This window comes from Pelophylax lessonae, assembly GCF_965119305.1.
Source record: "Pelophylax lessonae genome assembly, chromosome: 7".
Taxonomy (NCBI): Eukaryota; Metazoa; Chordata; class Amphibia; order Anura; family Ranidae; genus Pelophylax; species Pelophylax lessonae.
The window spans coordinates 291832213-291852292 of NC_138774.1; the positions used below are offsets into that span (position 1 = coordinate 291832213).

Here is a 20080-nt window from a genome sequence, read left to right on the forward strand (position 1 = left end):
TTGGGTTGCAAACACAAGGCCTTTACTGCCCTATAAACCCAACCGGTCTTGTCACCCCTCCACCCATTGATTTCCTTTCCAGTAAAACAAAGCTGTTGCATTGACCCCCAAGAGCCTGACTCCACACTGTGTATCGGGAAGAGGCCCTCGGGAGATGGAGTTCTGAGGGTGGTGCCTAGGAATCACCTAGGAACTGAGCTCTCTATGCAAGCGTTTTTAGAAGCCCGGTGATATCACAGGAAGTAATAAAAGTGGCTTCTTGTTACAGGAACAAAGTAAAGAAAATTTGATGTTGGAACTTGCTCTAGAGGGGGAAAGGGAGGTAGGCGGGTAAATTTGAGTCCTGCCTTGACATGAACTTTATAGAGGAACTGAACTCTGAAAGCTGTGCTCAAAGAAAATGCAGGCAGAGGGCATAGGATAGTCACCAGCATTGTATGTGGACTCCCTGCAGCTGATAATTTTCTCATTACTGATTTACCATGCCTTGTTCTGCACTGTGTCTCTGGTCTTGGCAGAGGCAGGGCCATCTTGGCAGAGGCAGGGCCATCTTGAAAGAGGCAGGGCCATCTTGGAAGAGGCAGGGCCATCTTGGAAGAGGCAGGGCCATCTTGGAAGAGGCAGGGCCATCCTTGCAGAGAGGCAGGGCCATCTTGAAAGAGGCAGGGCCATCTTGAAAGAGGCAGGGCCATCTTGAAAGAGGCAGGGCCATCCTGAAAGAGGCAGGGCCATCCTAAAAGAGGCAGGGCCATCCTAAAAGAGGCAGGGCCATCTTGGCAGAGGCAGGGCCATCTTGGCAGAGGCAGGGCCATCTTGAAAGGGGCAGGGCCATCTTGAAAAGGGCAGGGCCATCTTGAAAGGGGCAGGGCCATCTTGAAAGGGGCAGGGCCATCTTGAAAGGGGCAGGGCCATCTTGGAAGAGACAGGGTCATCTTGGCAGAGGCAGGGTCATCTTGGCAGAGGCAGACAGAGCCATCTTGGCAGAAGCAGACCCATTTTGTCAGAGGCAGTGGCAGGGCCATCTTGGCAGAGGCATTGGCAGGGCCATCTTGGCAGAGGCAGGGCCATCTTAGAAGAAGCAGGGCCATTTTTGGCAGAGGCAGAGCCATCTTGGCAGATACAGGGCCATTTTGGCACAGGCAGAACAATCTTGGCAGAGGCAGAGTTTTGCTTCCTCATGTCAGAGACTCCAGAAGGAACTCCGGAGCCTCCAGAACAGTGAGCAGCACAGTAGTGACCTCACCAAATCTCATTTCAGATCTCATGAAACCAGCAGCCAGAGGAGCAGTGATTTAGTCTCACAATGCAGATATACAGCTATACAGAACAGGTGTCCCTAGGCACAATCACATACCAGGAAGTGGACTGCTATTTTTCAGGAGGAATTCAAGACAAACATACATTGTTTGGGGTATAGCTTAGACACAATTACCATTTCTAAATGTTACCTATATCATAATAAATCCATTTTTTTTTTCAGTCCAGGGCCATTTTAATTTAGGATCAATAAAGAAGTATAGTATAAGCTCACTGCTCCAACTCAGTGTTACAGGCAAAATCAAGTGAATCAAATAGAAATGTTAGTTGTATTTCTTACCATAGGTTCATTGCCCTGAAAACTGGGCATTAAGCATTCTTCATCATCATCATCGTCGTCGTCGTCTCTGCTTCTTCCGGTAATTTTCTTCCATGTCAGATATTTATCATGGCAGGAGTCATAATCGTTGTGCTCCATGCTATCAGATGTTTGTCCTCTCACTATACGTCTGCAAATGGAACAGTACACAATACATTTATTGCACAAGCGAAAGCCGTAGAGATGATCGCACTGTGACACATAGCTTAATCTTTTTTGAGGACCTTCATGTGCTATTGCTATGTTAGGCATCTCATAACAGAGGAAAGCGGGAGATAAAAAAAGGCTTTGCCATGGGCTTGAAGCATGTCTTTGGAGTACTGGATGAAACCAACACAAGCACAGGGAGAACATGCAGACCCCATGCAGATGGTGTTATGGCCAGATTTCTAACTGAGGACCCCAATTCTCCAAAGCAGAAATGTTAATCACCAAGCGTACACTTTAAATGCCTTAATCCCCATATGATGGGGCTGGTGCCAACCAAACTGCAGATGCAGGTAAGATTGTTAGGACCGGGATCTGAATCCCCAGCCTAATTCCTTAGACAACCTTGCCTTGTGTCTGGTTTCTCTTGAACCTTGGAATCTTTGCTCCTCCCATGAACTTCAAATTTAAGCCAAGCCTTTGCACTTCCCGTTTCCCAGATTATTGTGCACTCTCCAGCTGATATCTCACACAGGTCACTCCTGCTGCTGTCTGTATCTTCACTTCTACTCGTTACCAGTCTTTTGGCTTGTTCCTCGACTACGCTTCTGCTTGATTCCAACATGCAGCCACTTGTTACTGACCTTTGGTTTGTTTACGGACTACGCTTCTGCTTGATCCCAACCTGCAACTAACTCATTACCGACCTTTTACATTTTTACTGACTACGCTTCTGCTTGATCCCAACCTGCAACCACTCGTTACCAACCTTTGGCTTGTTCCTCAACTATGCTTCTGCTTGATCCCAACCTTTGGCTTATTTACTGACTATGCTTCTGCTTGATCCCAACCTGCAATCTTTTGTTTACTGACCTTAGGCTTGTTTACTGACTATGCTTCTGCTTGATCCCAACCTGCAATCTCTTGTTTACCGACCTTTGGTTTGTTTACGGACTACACTTCTGCTTGATCCCAACCTGCAACAAACTCATTACCGACCTTTTACATTTTTACTGACTACGCTTCTGCTTGATCCCAACCTGCAACCACTCGTTACCAACCTTTGGCTTGTTCCTCAACTATGCTTCTGCTTGATTCCAACCTTTGGCTTATTTACTGACTATGCTTCTGCTTGATCCCAACCTGCAATCTCTTGTTTACCGACCTTTGGCTTGTTTACTGACTATGCTTCTGCTTGATCCCAACCTGCAATCTCTTGTTTACCGACCTTTGGCTTGTTTACTGACTATACTTCTGCTTGATCCCAACCTGCAATCTCTTGTTTACCGACCTTTGGCTTGTTTACTGACTATACTTCTGCTTGATCCCAACCTGCAATCTCTTGTTTACTGACCTTTGGCTTGTTTACTGACTATGCTTTTGCTTGATCGCAACCTGATATATCTGCTACTGGACCCCGGCTTGCTCTCCTCTTGGTGGGGTGAGCCTAAGGACTGGGACGTGGTAGTAACACACAGCAAAACCTATCTCCACCATCAGGTTAGCGCTTAGAGACCTAGACCCCGTACCTCAGATGAGCCAACGTCATCCGCCAGGGTGACCTGCTCGTATACCTGCCGCTGGTTGGTGGGAGCCTCTCTACTGCTATAGCTACTAGTCTCCGAGCCTGACCCCTGACTGTGACAAAGGTAGTCTTTTGCACACCAAGGTAATGGTCCAAGAACCACTATAATTCAATCACAATAAAATATGGACATTTTACGTCAGCTCACGGGGTCCCCTTCGTCTGGCTCATCTAAACTGTGAAAGTTACTGAAGCGATATCTTGGTTTTCAGATCAAATTCCTATTTTTATCCTCCAACACAACCCAATCCATATGGATAAAATAATCTGCTCCTGATCTTCCATCACTAAATTCTTACAAAGAGTTTGTGACCCCTATCAGAATCCTGTAATATATAGATACATGCTTACCCCACTCCATGTATCAGGAGACCGGCGAAGAAGATGACAAAGAGGTGATGCGTGTACCAGAAAACCTCAAAGTAACATCTGCGAATGAACTCCGTAGATGACGTAATCATTAAAATCAAAGCCAGTGTGATCACCACACCCGTAACTCCAGCAATGGTTGTAAAACATATATTTAACTGGGTCTGGGAGAGAAAGAAGGGGAGTGTAAGTAACAATAGCTGTGCATTCATTATATTACACAACTGGACAATCCTAGGCCAATCATACCATATTCAACAGTAATATACAAGTTTTCTATGTACAATGTATAGCTTGTAGTGCCAACTCCGCAGGAGCCACTTGTCATTTGGGCCTATTTCCCCCATTCACAGCATGCACAACCAGGCAACACAGCATTTTTGGTAGTCTTCTACTGGCTCAAAGACAGTTTACTGCAGCCTTTCTCAACCTTTTCAACACAGAGGAAGCCTTGAAATAATTATCCGGTCTCAGGAAACCCCAGCTAAAAATTCCTATATCTACAACTCATAATTATACAAATTATTATTTTTTCTAAAAATGTTAACATTTTTTTTACAATTTTTTTAAAATGGTTCATTACAATGTTTAATTATATATATATATATATAATATATATATATATATATATATATATATATAAAATATATATATATATATATATATATATATTTTTTTTTTTTTTTAACAATTTTCTATTTTTCTACAGGACAGGGAAGCCTGCATCACTATGGGGGGCATTACAGTGAAAGGGGGGCACACGGGGAGAGAGGGGGGGGCGTCAGAAGCAGGCAGAACAGGGAGGGGGGATCGGTGTTGAAGAAGCAATTACAGGAATGATGTCTCTCCCCGCAGAAGCTGAAAGCTGGCAAGAAGGGGAGAAACTGTCTTTCAGCTGCTGCAGAGAGTCGCACAAGGCTTCCTTCTGTAATTGCCCCTCCGCACCAATTCCCTGTGCCGTTGGGCCCCCCTCTGTGCCCGGGCCCCCTACAGGAGGGACTTTTGCAGGGACACAAAATTCATCCCCTCCCCCTTCAGAATGGAGCTCTGCCTTATTTACATAGGCAGAGCCCCGTTCTGTGACTCTGCCCGAGGATCAGCGGGTGCCGGCAGACATCCATTGCCCAGCACCCGAAGATCGGCCTCTACTGTGGGTAATCACAGCAGAAACAGCCCACCGGCCGCACGCGCCCCCTAGGCAGAAGTGCAGAATCACATATATACTGTATTCTGCACAGGAGGGCTGCCCTGTAGCAGTAAATCTGCTATAGGGCAGTCTTTAACTGGTTAATTGAACAATGTTAAGTTAGAAGCTGATTGGCTACTATGCAGAGCTGCATCAGATATTGCACGCTCCAGTTTTAGTAAATCAACCCCGCTGTATCACTATTTCAAGGGGATTAAATGTAATAGCACAGTATATTTAAGTACCTGTTCCTCGGATCTGACAGGGTTGACCCAGACTCCTCCACCAATGCTCGATAACATTCCCTCCAGGGTGGTGTTCTTAGATATCGCGGCATTGTAAAATCTTTCAACGTTGAACAAGTGTGCAATCGTGTGAATTGCTGAAGGTAATGTGGTGTATGAAAAAAAAAGGAATAATATTAATAAAACAATAACCAATAAATAATCCATAAATCCTAATGCATGTGTATGAAAGGGAAGCTAATATAATAATTGAGATGCAACGCGTAAGGGCGGAGCTAGTGATGCCAAGAAATCTGAACCAGGAAGCACGTTTTTTTTCAAGAGCATGACTACTGAGTTATCTCTTAAAGGGAAAGTGTATAAACTTGTTTCTGTGGTGCACCAGTGTTGTACACAAACAAATGTAAGTGAATTTTTAATATTTAAATAAAAAATATTTGAAATGTTGGGAAAACACTATGATTGTTTCAACTGTCTTCTTGAGACTCATTTGGACAATACAAAGTAGCACCTTTTTAGAAAACAAAATAATAAATAAATATATCTATATCTGTATCTGTATCTATATATTATATATATATATATATATATATATATATATATATATATATATATATATATATTTAAAAAAATACGTTTTTATAATATATATATATATATATATATATATATATTTATATATTTAATTTATTTATATTAAAAAATACGTTTTTATAATATATATATTTATTATAAAAACTATATATATAAAACAATAACCAATAAATAATCCATATATCCTAATGCATGTGTATGGAAAGGAAGCTAATATAATAATTGAGATGCAACGCGTAAGGGCGGAGCTAGTGATGCCAAGAAATCTGAACCAGGAAGTAAGTTTTTTTTCAAGAGCATGACTACTGAGTTATCTCTTAAAGGGAAAGTGTATACGCTTTTTATCTTTGGTGCAACAGTGTTGTACAAAAAAAATGTAAGTGAATTTTTAATATTTAAATAACAAATGTTAGAAATGTTGGGAAAACACTATGATACAATTGTGTTCTTGAGACTCATTTGGAGAACACAAAGTAGCACCTTTTTAGAAAATTAAAAAAGAAAAGAAAAATTATTATATATATATATATATATATATATATATTTATTTTATAAAAAAATAGAATATAATAAGCTATATCTTAAGCTATAAATAAAATATAATAAAATAATAACAAATACAATATAATAAATACATTATAATAAGCTATAATAATTATGACTCAGCGCGTAAGGGCGGAGCCAGTGACGTTAGGACGTCTGAACCAGGAAGTAAGAGCTGGAATATCAAAATTGAATGTAACGCAGACCATTTCCAGGGCGCAGGTTGATTTATTTTTAAATGATGGTGATTTTTTGCTTTGTTAAAAATCTTTGATTATATATATTCAATATCTATTTTTTTTTTTTTTTTTAACATACAATATCACAGTAAAGGAGCTGCGCTTAATTATGGCGGTCTTACCTGTCATGAGGGCAATTGTATAACCCAGAAGCTTATGGAAAGCAATATTATGATCAAGCTGCTTCCTCACTGAACGTCGACAACACTGCAAAGAAAAAATATATTTTTAGAGAACTTCTCCCCACTTAGCAAAAATACTAGCGGGGGTGTTTTTAAAACAATTTAACAAAATAAAGCATATGTGTCAAACACAAGGCCCGTGGGCTGAATCAGGCCCTCCAGCAGTGGTGTATTTACGTTTTGTGCTGCCCTAGGTCTGACTAAACTCGTGCACCCTCTAATTTAAATATGACCCACCCCTTCCTGCCAAGACCACACCCCTTCCTGTTTAAGACCCTCCACTCCCGGTCATCTGCAAACCACACCCCTGCCTCTTTAGGCTTCACCAACGCAGCGGCTGGTGTGAATGGACCCTAAGCTGTGTTGAGAGGCTTTTGCTTGCTTCAAGTTGGTTTTCCATACCTATGCAAGTCTATTGGAATGTATAATCTGCAATAAGCGCAGGTAAATGCAGGTCAGAAGGAGGTCAAGTGCACCTGTCAATGAATTCTGAATGATCACTGAAACTGATATCAGAACAAATGCCCAGCTAATCACTGGGAAGATCAGTGTTCTTCTGTTCCTCTGCCTCTGGCTGACACTTCTTTTTTTTTTATATATATACGTTTTAAACTGAATTAGTTATTTTACGAGGTGAGGGCTCATATAGACTTTAATTGTTCTTCCGTACCCCTATTCCTTACTAATGAAGGGGAATGTTAGTTAGGTAATGTCTTTAGCACAGTTGTGTCCAAACTTTCCAAACGAAGGGCCAGTGTATGGTTCTCGGACTTAAGGGGGACAGACCAGGGCCCCCTTGGTGTCCAGTGGGAGTAATCAATGTCACATCTTTGGTGTCAGTGGAAGGACTAGTGCTTCATCCTTGATGCCAGTGCAAGGAATAATACCCCACTGTTGGTGTCAGTGTGAGGAATTGTGCCTTATCATCGGTGTCAGTGGGAGGAATAGTGCCCCATCATTGGTATCAGTGGGAGGAATAGTGCCCCAATATTGGTGTCAGTGGGAGGAATAGTGCCCCATCATTGGTATCAGTGGGAGGAATAGTGCCCCAATATTGGTGTCAGTGGGAGGAATAGTGTCCCATCATTAGTATCAGTGGGAGGAATAGTGCCCCATCATTGGTATCAGCGGGAGGAATAGGGCCCCAATATTGGTGTCTGTGGGAGGAATAGTGTCCCATCATTGGTATCAGTGGGAGGAATAGTGTCCCATCATTGGTATTCGTGGGAGGAATAGTGTCCCATCATCGGTATCAGTGGGAGGAATAGTGCCCCATCATTGGTATCAGTGGGAGGAATAGTGCCCCAATATTGGTGTCAGTGGGAGGAATAGTGTCCCATCATTGGTATCAGTGGGAGGAATAGTGCCCCAATATTGGTGTCTGTGGGAGGAATAGTGTCCCATCATTGGTATCAGTGGGAGGAATAGTGTCCCATCATTGGTATTCGTGGGAGGAATAGTGTCCCATCATTGGTATCAGTGGGAGGAAAAGTGCCCCATCATTGGTATCAGTGGGAGGAATAGTGTCCCATCATTGGTATCAGTGGGAGGAATAGTGCCCATCATTGGTATCAGTGGGAGGAATAGTGCCCCATCATTGGTATCAGTGGGAGGAATAGTGTCCCATCATTGGTATCAGTGGTAGGAATAGTGCCCCAATATTGGTGTCAGTTGGAGGAATTGTGCCCCATGATTGGTATCAGTGGGAGGAATAGTGTCCCATTATTAGTGTCAGTGGGAGGAATAGTGCCCCATCATTGGTATCAGTGGGAGGAATAGTGTCCCATCATTGGTATCAGTGGGAGGAATAGTGCCTCATCATTGGTGTCAGTGGGGGGAATAGTGCCTCATCATTGGTGTCAGTGGGAGGAATAGTGTCCTATCATTGGTATCAGTGGGGGGAATAGTGCCCCATCATTGGGGTCAGTAGGGGGGGGGGGATTCTGCCCCATTGTTGGTGTCAGTGGAAGTAATAGTGACACATTGTTGGTATTAATAGAAGGAATTATGCACCATCGTTGGTGTCTATGGGAGGAATTTTAGCCCACCGCTGGTGTCAGTGGGGGGGAATAGTGCCCCATCATTGGGGTCAGTAGGGGGGGGGGGAATTGTGCCCCATTGTTGGTGGAAATAATAGTAGCACATTATTGGTATTAATGGAAGGAATTATGCCCCATCATTGGTGTCAGTGGGGGGGATTAGTGCCCCATCATTGGGGTCAGTAGGGGGAGAGGGGAATTGTGCCCGATTGTTGGTGTCAGTGCAAGTATTAGTAGCACATTGTTGGTATTAATGGAAGGAGTTGTGCCCCATCATTGGCATCAATGCAAGGAATTTTGGCCCATTGTTTGTGTCAGTGGGAGGAATTGTGCCCCATCGTTGGTGTCAGTGGGAGGAATAGTGGCATATTATTGTTATCAATAGAAAGAATTATGCCCCATCATTGGTGACAATGGAAGAAATTGTGGCCCATCGTTGGTGTCAGTGGAAGGAATTGTGGCCCATCGTTGATGTCAGTGGAAGGAGTTGTGGCCCATCGTTGATGTCAGTGGGAGGAATTGTGGCCCATCGTTGGCGTCAGTAGGTGAAATTCTGCCCTTTTGATGGTCTCACTGGAAGGAATAGTGCTCCATTGTTGGTGTCAGTGAGAGTAATTATGCCGCATTGTTGGTATAAGTGGATGGAATAGTGCCCCAAGGGATGGATAAAGGGAAGCAAAGGGCCCCCTTGGCAGCAGTTTGGAGACCAGTGATCTAAACCAAACTAAATTATATTGAATCGTTATACGGGATAATGCCTTTGAGAGTCTAAAATGTGACCTATTCGGGCACCCCACCGTTTCTGTTATACGATTTATTCTTTGGAGCCCAGAGGTTGCCGGTACCCGCAGCTTTGAAGGAGCGAGGCACCAGGAGCTCTCAGCGATTTCATGGTTGGGGAAAGTTCAGTATCAGTGGAAATTTTCCGGTCTGCTTTTTCAGCTGATAAGCAAGGTATGCTCGGAAGGAAACGAAAAATGTCATATTTTCTCTTTCTTTGTTTGTTTAAAGGGCGTTTTTTGCAGTGTAGGCATATTTGAGGTTTTGTTTTTTTTTTCTCAATGCGTATTCATTGTTATTTTTGTATCGTCGCTTTCAATTTTCAAATGTAACAAAGAGCGGCACATTTTTTCAAGATTTCAACTGCTACCAAATAATGATATATCCCTGAACATTCAGTGTTTTACCTCTATGTTGTCCAGATATTAACCACATAGCGGATGGCCGCACCCATGAATGTTTTTAATGATTTCATAATCCAAGTAGGATATTACGCCATCGTCCAGCTACTTCTCTCCTCCTGAAGAAGGTCTAAATGTGCCAAGGATTGCATAGCTGCCTACTTCAGTGATATTCAATGCAATAAGGAGACTATATGGGTAATATCTGGACAATACAGAGCAGCTATTCTCAACCAGGGCTCTGTGGAACCCTAGGGTTAGTCCAGAGGGTGCAAATTGTTCCTTGATCTGTGACTGGTTGATAATGTAAGGAACATTCTTCCCACTGACCACCAATGGAAGGAGCATTCTTCTCACTGACCACCAATGTAAGGACATTCTTCCCACTGACCTCCAATGTAAGGGACATTCTTCCCAATTTTTGTTTATTAAAAGTCTTGCAATCAATAATCATAAAATCAATATACATAAATAAATATATACATATTTACATGAAAAGGGAAAAAAAATACATAGCAAGTTCTGCTCTCAAATAAAGAATGGCTTTACAGCAAAAACAAAACTCACATCATGAAACACATCATTACCGGGAAAAATAATCTTAATAAGACTCACACCACCACACCAGACATCAAACCTGCGAGGTCAAGAAACAAAAACCACTCCCATTATGCATGCAGCCCTTCTTCAAAAATGAAGATATTAACTAACAAAAGCTAAGGGCGTGAAAGAAATAGCATAGGAAAAAAGCTTTTCACCCAGAGATGGACAGTTCACCAAAAGCAGGTCTGATATTCCTCCACGCCCTTATCCAGACCGCTCGAGGCTCCCTGCCCTTCTCAAGACCCCGAATCTTCCCAACCTCACCCAGAATATCGTACACCACCACCTCGACAGGGAGGACTTTCTTCCGCAAGGTAATCTGGCACCGTGCATTCCACGTGAAGTAACGGACAACTATACTAACTAGAAAAAGTGTATCCAAATCAAAATCCCAGAGAGTCGGGAATGCCCCGTACACCCACTCCGCATAACTCATGCGATAGAGAAAGGGGATGCCTAGAGCCCTCCCCACCCTTTTATACACCTCTATGTTAAAGGGACACTGGAGCAAAAAGTGGTCCATAGACTCCACTTTACCAACACACTCCGCTCTAGGACAATCCCGATCATCCACAGGGCGATGCTTCAGGTTCCCTCTCACATAGAGCCTTCCATGGAAAGCGAGCCAGGCTTGATCCCTAAACTTCAAAGGGATTCTTCCTAAGTTAATTAAACGCAACCCCTCCCTCATTACAGGGCCTGGGCAATCCCTTAAGGTCAGCGACACACTGAAAGCAGAGCCCAAAATCCTCTTCTCCAGAAGCTTTCTGGGGAGGGACTTGATATCCCCCACTGTCACCTGCCACTGCCTAAGTATTTTCAGACACGGGGCAACATAAGCCGGAAGCTTGCCATGTCGGACTCTCAGACTTTTCACTGGCCCGCCATCTTCCCAGCATCGCAGAAAAGGCCTAAACCAAGATTGAAAAATACCCACCCATCCCGGCGGGGTCTCTGCTAACATATTACCAAGATTATACTTTAAAAAAAGCAGAGAAAAGAAAACTATAGGGTTGACCATTCCTAGACCACCCTCCCGCCTGGACAGGTAAGTTACATTGCGTTTGATCAGGTTCAGCCTATTTCCCCATAACAGTTGGAAAAAGCAGCTGTACACCCTTGCATAGAGAGATTCCGGCAAGATACAGACAAAGCTGACATATAAAAAGATTGGGATCAGGTAAGTTTTAATCAAGTCAACCCTTTCCCTCAAGGAAAGTTTCCATTTCTTCCAGCTTGCCACCTTGGCATTGGCATTCAACAACCTGCTTTCCCAATTTCGATGACCATAGTCACCAGGACCAAATTTGATGCCCAACACTTTAATTTCCTGCTGGGGCTCTGGGAAGGCATCCGGAAGTTCGAAGCTTTCACCCTCCTCACCCATCCAGAAAACTTCACTCTTTTCATGATTGATTTTAGAGCCAGAAGCCTCAGTGTACTGCTCTATCACAGAGACCACCTCCTGCGCCTCCTCCATCCCAGAGATAATAACAGACACATCATCGGCATAGGCCACGACCTTCAAAGGCGGCACACCAGCAATGCCCAAAGGCACCCCACACAACGATCCACTCTCTAACCTTCTTATGAAGGGATCGATTGCGAATACATATAGCAGGGGGCTCAAAGGACACCCCTGGCGCACCCCAGAGCCAACCTCAAAAGGCCGTCCAACCCAACCATTAACAAGTGGGAAGCTCTCAGCCCCTTTATATAATGTTTTCAGCCAATCAATAAACCTCCCCTGCAGGCCGTATCTACCAAGTAGCAAATACAGGTACTCATGATTGACTCGATCAAAAGCCTTCGCCTGATCCAATGCCAGCAAGTACTTTCTCCATCCAGCAGCCCTGCATCGCTCCAAAGCCTCCCGGACAGCTAAAATTGCTGAAAAGGTACTTCTGCCCTGGACCGAGCAGTGCTGATGATTGGACAACAAATCGCCTGCTACTGACGACAAGCGCCAAAAAAGAATCTTCGCCAAGATCTTTCTATCAACATTGAGAAGACTGATGGGGCGCCAGTTCTCAATTATTGAGGGGTCTTTACCTTTTGACAGAAGAATCACAGCGGATTGCCTCATGGAGGGAGGGAGAGAACCCTCATCTAAACAGCTGTTATAAACCTCCGTTAAAAAGGGAGCCAGAATGGACTTAAAACACTTGTAAAATTCAGCTGTCAACCCATCTGGCCCAGGCGACTTTTTGGTAGCCAGCTTCTCTATAGCACGAACTACCTCATCCGCTGAAATTGGTTCTGTCAAATCCATCAAAGGCAATGTATCATTTCCCAATCCTGGAGTAGAATCCAGAAAGCTTTCCATCCTGTCCCGACTAAGGTCCTTTCTTCCCAGAAGGTCTGCGTAATATGACCTGAAGATCTCCAGGATCCCTGATCTGGACTTCACCAGGGAACCCGTACTATCCCTCAGACCTATGACCGTCTTAACTGCTATGCCTTGCTTACAGTTCTGGTAAGGATCAGGCGAGTGATATTTCCCATAATCTCTCTCCAGAACCAAGGAGGCATGCCGGTCGTATTGACACTTCCTAAGAAGAAGCTTTACCTCCGAGATCTCCCCTGGATCTCCTCCATACGAGACAAGACGATCAAGCTTCCTCCGCAAATGCTGGTAGGCAATATACATACCAAGCTGCTTCTTCTTACTTATGGCCTTGAAAAGTCCAATCGCCCTTTGTTTCACAAGCTCCCACCACTCTGACTTACTGCTGCAAAAGTCCAGAATAGAAACCTGTGCCTGAAAAAAATCCTCAAAGGATTGTCTTACCTCTACATCTTCCAGGAGAGCCAAATTCAGTTTCCAGGTACCCCTTCCCCTGGGTGGAGTGTCCGAGGCATTCAGAGTCACAGACAGCATACAGTGGTCAGAGAACTCCACCGCCCTCAACTCAGGAGCCGAAAAAGCAGAGTTCTCCTTTAAAAAAAACCTATCTATCCTACTCTGACTATTCCCTCTCTGAAACGTGAATCCCGTGCTGCCAGGGCAGTGCTTAATGTGCACATCTACCAGGCCTGCTTGTCTAACCATATCTCTAAGAAAAACGCTATCATAACCCAGCCTGTCTATGGAGACCCTCCTGTCTTCAGGCCTAATTATGGTGTTAAAGTCACCTCCAAAGACAACCTGCTGGGATGTAAAAAGGAAGGGCTTGATCTTTGTGAAGAGGCATTTCCTGTCCCATTTTGACTGCGGTCCATAGATATTGATCAGGCGCAGGTCCTGCCCCCTAACAGAGACGTCTAAGACCATGCATCTCCCCATTTCTACCTCAATTATCCGCCGGCACGTTACCATATCGGTTTTAAAAAGAACCGCAACTCCGCTGCAAGGCTCAGCCGCAAGAGACCAAAAGGAGGGACCGCATCTCCACTCCCTTTTTGCTAGATGGACATCGGCCAAAGTATTGAGCCAGGTCTCTTGCAAAAATAAAATCTCAGCATCAAACTCACTGAGCAAAAATAAGGCAATATCACGAGCTCTTGCAGATTTCACGCTGGCGACATTAATGGTCGCCACCTTTATCAGAGCGGGCACTGCCATCAGGATGATTGGGGTAGTCGTTTCTTAACCTCCACCACACTCTCATCACCCGAAACAGCTCTCTTTACACTATGTGACTCCCCCTCATCCATAGATGATAAAGTAGATAAATCGGATACTAACTCCTCCCCTGATAAAACCGAAAATGTGTTGCCAAGAGGAACCCCTCCTGGCTCTAACTGTAAGGAAGAAGTGACCGCTTTACTGGTCTTCCTCTTCTTCTTTTTCTTCCTCTTTGTCCTCTCCCACCCCTCATCATCCGAATCCTCCACAACAGAGGGTGAGACATGGGACATGGACACCCCTCCCTCAACCCCATCGACCTCACCACCATCCAGCACCCCTGCACCCTCTTGGCCGCGTTTGCGGTGTCGAGAGACAGGGACTGGAGGTGGAGTAGGCTGAGGGGGAAGATCCACTATACCCGCCCCCCCAGCAGCTTCCGCTAGTCTGGAGGATCTACGCACAGTAGATGTAGGAACAACAGGAGGGACAGACTCAGGGACCACATCACTAGGGGAAACAGAATCTGACACAACAGACACAGACTCAGGGACCACATCACTAGGGGAAACAGAATCTGACACAACAGACACAGGAGGGGCAACAACAATTTCCTCTCTAACTTCAGCTGCTTCATCTTCTTTATCAAGCCTCTGCAGCTCAGTCTCCAATCCTGGCAAGTTATGCAGTGCCTCTGGGCACTGGCTATATGGATGACCCAGCTGCTGGCACAAATTGCACCGAATCTGGGTGCATTCTCTGGCCAAATGGCCTAAATCCTGGCACAGTGAGCACTTCTTGTGGGTGCAGGACGATGCAAAGTGGCCTTTATCACCACATTTATTACATACCTTAGGCTGACCTTGGTAGAAAATGGTCAGCCTATCCCTACCCAGAAAGGCTGAGCAGGGAAGGTGCTGAACTACATCGCCCAGCACCCCCAATTTTAGCGACACTGTCCAGGCCCCTGTCCATATCCCATGCTCATCAAGGACCTTCCGCAGTGGAGTGAGGACCTCGCCATATCGGCGTAGCCATACTAATAAATCAGCCTCTGGTATGGATTCGTTACGCACCAAAATGGTCACTGATTTTATCAGAGGCTGCCTTGAAATCACTTTTGGCACCAAACCACTCCACTGCTGAAGGCCCTTGCACCTCCTAAATCTCTCCCAGAAGAGATCCAAACTTTCAGGTTTTACAAACGACAAATCGAATTCATAACTCCCCACCGGGCAAATTAAAGCAAAAATATCACAAGCTTTAAACCCCATTTCCAAAATCAACTCAGCCACCCTCCCCCTTACAGGTGGAGTTCCATCCCCCACCCACCTCAACTGTACCACATTCCTCCTCCTATACCCACCAAACCTCCCTGAATTTTGACTAATAACAGAATTACCACCACCCACCCTGGTGTGACTCCCCAAAGTTGAAGCATAGCTTCCAACATTCCTCCCAGCAGAAAATCCAACAGTTTTTTTTAAATTATCTGACACACACTTAGCAGATAACGATTGCACAGATTCGGGATTGATCTGTGCAATCGAATCTTTCCTCTGCTGAGCAGGAGGAGAAATGTCATTTTTATTTTTCCCAGCATTACTAACCCCTTCACCACCACCCACCACATTCATTGCTTTAACATTGTCATTTTTTATACTTGCTGGGATACTTATTATTGCTGTTGTCTTCACAGCAGAATCCATAGTTGCTGCTGCATTGGTAAGAACTCCAGCTGTCATCTTCTCTTCCACTAGGACAGGGTTTTCAGCTGTGGAAATAGCATTCTGTTTTAACACAGCAGCAGGTAAAGCATTGCAGGATATTTCCATTGCTACTTCCATTCCACTTCCAGAACTATGTTGATCCCCTCCCCCATCAGCAATCAGCACTGGAAGACTGGGAGGCTCAGGTGAACATGAAGCAGGCTCTTTGGAGCTGGCAACCATTTTGCTTGCCGTGGGACTACTGGTCTCAGCCAGACCAGCAAAATCCATGCCTGGGGTGTTTAATGCAGGTCCATCCACATTCGTCTGATGGTCCGGGGCTTGCATGTCTGTCGGTTTCTCCACAGCGGTAACTCCAATAGGTAGCTGTATGCAGAGCTCTTTCTCACCTGGGACACCATCCACTACAGCAGATGGGGCAGACATGTTGGATGGCAGCATGGTGTACTGGGATTTCTCCACCATTACTGGCTTTGCTGACTTGAATCTCCTCTGCCCATCCTCAGGGATTTCTGATGGATCATCAGAAAATACAAACCTGTCTGCTTTCAGGGGTGACTCCATCTGCTGGATGAATGTCAGGGATCCATGTCCACTCTCAACCCCCTGGCTGGTTGCCGCTGGTGATTCCCAGTTCTGGCATGGGGGGAGAGGTGCAGAGGCAGATGGAGCCTGGTCATCCATTAACTGAGGCTGCTGATCCACAGAACTTGCTGATGCTTGGCTGGTAAATCGCCTCTCATTGTCAAATTTTTCTTTAAATGCTCCACTTCTGTCTTTCAGCCTTTCCAATAATAAAGTTTGTTCCTTTACCCTTTCTTCCAATTCCTGTAACTCAGGCTTCATGGCTGTGCGATTTTTACTCCAGGCCTGGAAATACTTGGTTTTGAAGGATTTGTGTTCAGCCTTCAAAACTTTAAGTTTTTCTTCCGCTCTCCCAATCGCCCTAAAACGATTGATAATCTTCTGGCTGAAGACATCCGCATTCTCACCAGGGCCTGGACCCACAGACAGGTCCTCCACCTCCTCCTCACTAGGCCCCGTGTCATCAGGGGGATCCCTCCCAGGGCCTCCCCCAGGATCAGGCATTGTTCCTGGGCCAAGCTAGCAAGCAAGGCCCAGGCTTGAAAAAAGGCTGGATCTCACAGAGAGCTCTTTGGGTGTGTCCTCCTCCTTCTTCCCACTGACCACCAATGTAAGGAGCATTCTTCCCACTGACTACCAATGTAAGGAACATTCTTCTCACTGAACTCCAATGTAAGGGACATTCTTCCCACTGATCACCAATGTAAGGAACATTCTTCCCACTGACCACCAATGTAAGGAGCATTCTTCCCACTGACCACCAATGTAAGGGACATTCTTCCCACTGACGACCAATGTAAGGAGCATTCTTCCCACTGACCCACCAATGTAAGGGACATTCTTCCCACTGACCACCAATGTAAGGGACATTCTTCCCAGTGACCACCAATGTAAGGAGCATTCTTCCCACTGATCACCAATGTAAGGGACATTCTTCCCACTGACGACCAATGTAAGGAGCATTCTTCGCACTGACCCACCAATGTAAGGAGCATTCTTCCCACTGACCACCAATGTAAGGGACATTCTTCCCACTGACCACCAATGTAAGGGACATTCTTCCCACTGACCTCCAATGTAAGGGACATTCTTCCCACTGACCTCCAATGTAAGGAGCATTCTTCCCACTGACTACCAATGTAAGGAACATTCTTCTCACTGAACTCCAATGTAAGGGACATTCTTCCCACTGATCACCAATGTAAGGAACATTCTTCCCACTGACCACCAATGTAAGGAGCATTCTTCCCACTGACCACCAATGTAAGGGACATTCTTCCCACTGACGACCAATGTAAGGAGCATTCTTCCCACTGACCCACCAATGTAAGGGACATTCTTCCCACTGACCACCAATGTAAGGGACATTCTTCCCAGTGACCACCAATGTAAGGAGCATTCTTCCCACTGATCACCAATGTAAGGGACATTCTTCCCACTGACGACCAATGTAAGGAGCATTCTTCGCACTGACCCACCAATGTAAGGAGCATTCTTCCCACTGACCACCAATGTAAGGGACATTCTTCCCACTGACCACCAATGTAAGGGACATTCTTCCCACTGACCCCCAATGTAAGGGACATTCTTCCCAGTGACCACCAATGTAAGGAGCATTCTTCCCACTGACCACCAATGTAAGGAGCATTCTTCCCACTGACCACCAATGTAAGGAACATTCTTCCCACTGACCACCAATGTAAGGGACATTCTTCCCACTGACCACCAATGTAAGGAACATTCTTCCCACTGACCCCCAATGTAAGGGACATTCTTCCCAGTGACCACCAATGTAAGGAGCATTCTTCCCACTGACCACCAATGTAAGGAGCATTCCTCCCACTGACCACCAATGTAAGGGAAATTCTTCCCACTGACCACCAATGTATTTTTACACAAAAAAAAAATGTTTCTACTTACTGAGAAGGTCCCTCTCAAAAACGACAATAGATTTCTGCAGACAGGTAAGAGGATGAGCAAACAATTAAAATTGAGGCAAGCGGCAGATCCTCGAGCCCAGGCCAGAGCGGACTACGAATGAAGAGAAATATGAAAGGTTAGTTATATTTTCTGTCCTTTAAGATTGTGTTACACTATGATTGATACTGTGTTTCTGGGCAGGTCAAGAGGAAGTGGATCTCCAAAGTATAGCTCCTCATAGGCAGTACCTTAGAGGGGGAGGGAGGTGGATTCATCACAGGGGTATAAAGGATGTAGGGATCCAAGAGGGAATTGGGTTGGAATAAGCTTTGCATGACAAGGTCTTTTTTGATCTACTACTAGGCTTGGAAGAGACCTAACCCGACGTATCTGGACCTCCTTCCTCCTGCTGGTGACCCCTCTAGTGATATGGAGATCTATATAGAGGAATCAGGACCTCCTTCCATCGGATGGTGACCCCTCTAGTGATATAAAGATCTATATAGAGGAATCAGGACCTCCTTCCATCGGATGGTGACCCCTCTAGTGATATAAAGATCTATATAGAGGAATCAGGACCTCCTTCCTCCTGCTGGTGACCCCATTAGTGATATAAAGATCTATATAGAGGAATCAGGACCTCCTTCCTCCTGCTGGTGACCCCATTAGTGATATAAAGATCTATATAGAGGAATCAGGACCTCCTTCCTCCTGCTGGTGACCCCATTAGTGATAAAAAGATCTATATAGAGGAATCAGGACCTCCTTCCATCGGATGGTGACCCCCTCTAGTGATATAAAGATCTATATAGAGGAATCAGGACCTCCTTCCTCCTGCTGGTGACCCCATTAGTGATATAAAGATCTATATAGAGGAATCAGGACCTCCTTCCTCCTGCTGGTGACCCCTCTAGTGATATAAAGATCTATATAGAGGAATCAAGACCTCCTTCCTCCTGCTGGTGACCCCTCTAGTGATATAAAGATCTATATAGAGGAATCAGGACCTCCTTCCATCGGATGGTGACCCCTCTAGTGATGCATCCTAGAATTGTATTTGCTTTCCTCACTACCTGTGCACAATGTTTGCACATCTAAAATGAACATCTCCAAATCTTCTCTGTAGCTCTTTGCTGCATTCTATTGCCTTCTATAGGAAGTGTGTTGGTTGATTGTGGATAGGTTTGTGTTCTTTTTTCAGCCCCCCCCCCCTTTTTTTTTTTTTTACTTGGTAATACACTGAATAACACACCTCCTGTTCCTGGGTGTCTACACTCATTCCTCCACTGTATCTATAGAGGGAGCTACAGTTGTCACACATACAGTATATACATATTCTTCCATTACTGTACTAGCTATATAGAACTTTTATTAGCACCTATATTCAGGGTTTTTTATGTCTGATTTTAACAATAATCGAATATAAGTTACAGAACGTATGCATCTATACTTACTCCTAGGATAACTCTGGTATATGCAAATGACGATCCTGTTTCATACAATAAAAAGTAATAAGTAAACAAGAAGATGTTCAATCCCAACCAGGCAACCTGCAAGACAAAAAAATATATAAATAGTCAATCTCACTCTCTCTCTATATATATTTTTTTTTTAAGTGAAATAGAAGAATACAAAAAAAAAAAAAAAAAGATTCCTATGTTTTTCATAATTCATGTTTGTACATAAACAGACAGATGAGAAGTTAAAGTGTATGTATATCCGATTCCG

At 44.6% G+C, this 20080-nt stretch overlaps 1 protein-coding gene across 1 annotated transcript in view; it reads right to left on the reverse strand.

The window, feature by feature from the left end:
* Positions 1–20080, reverse strand: part of NOX1 (NADPH oxidase 1) — a 42684-nt gene that overhangs the window by 14789 nt on the left and 7815 nt on the right. The window contains exons 2-7 of the mRNA XM_082263349.1: positions 19807–19902; positions 18353–18463; positions 6667–6751; positions 5169–5305; positions 3720–3901; positions 1598–1766 (exon numbers count right to left, since the gene is read on the reverse strand). Coding sequence (XP_082119475.1) covers positions 1598–1766; positions 3720–3901; positions 5169–5305; positions 6667–6751; positions 18353–18463; positions 19807–19902 — 780 coding nt within the window. The remainder of the gene's footprint in view (positions 1–1597; positions 1767–3719; positions 3902–5168; positions 5306–6666; positions 6752–18352; positions 18464–19806; positions 19903–20080) is intronic.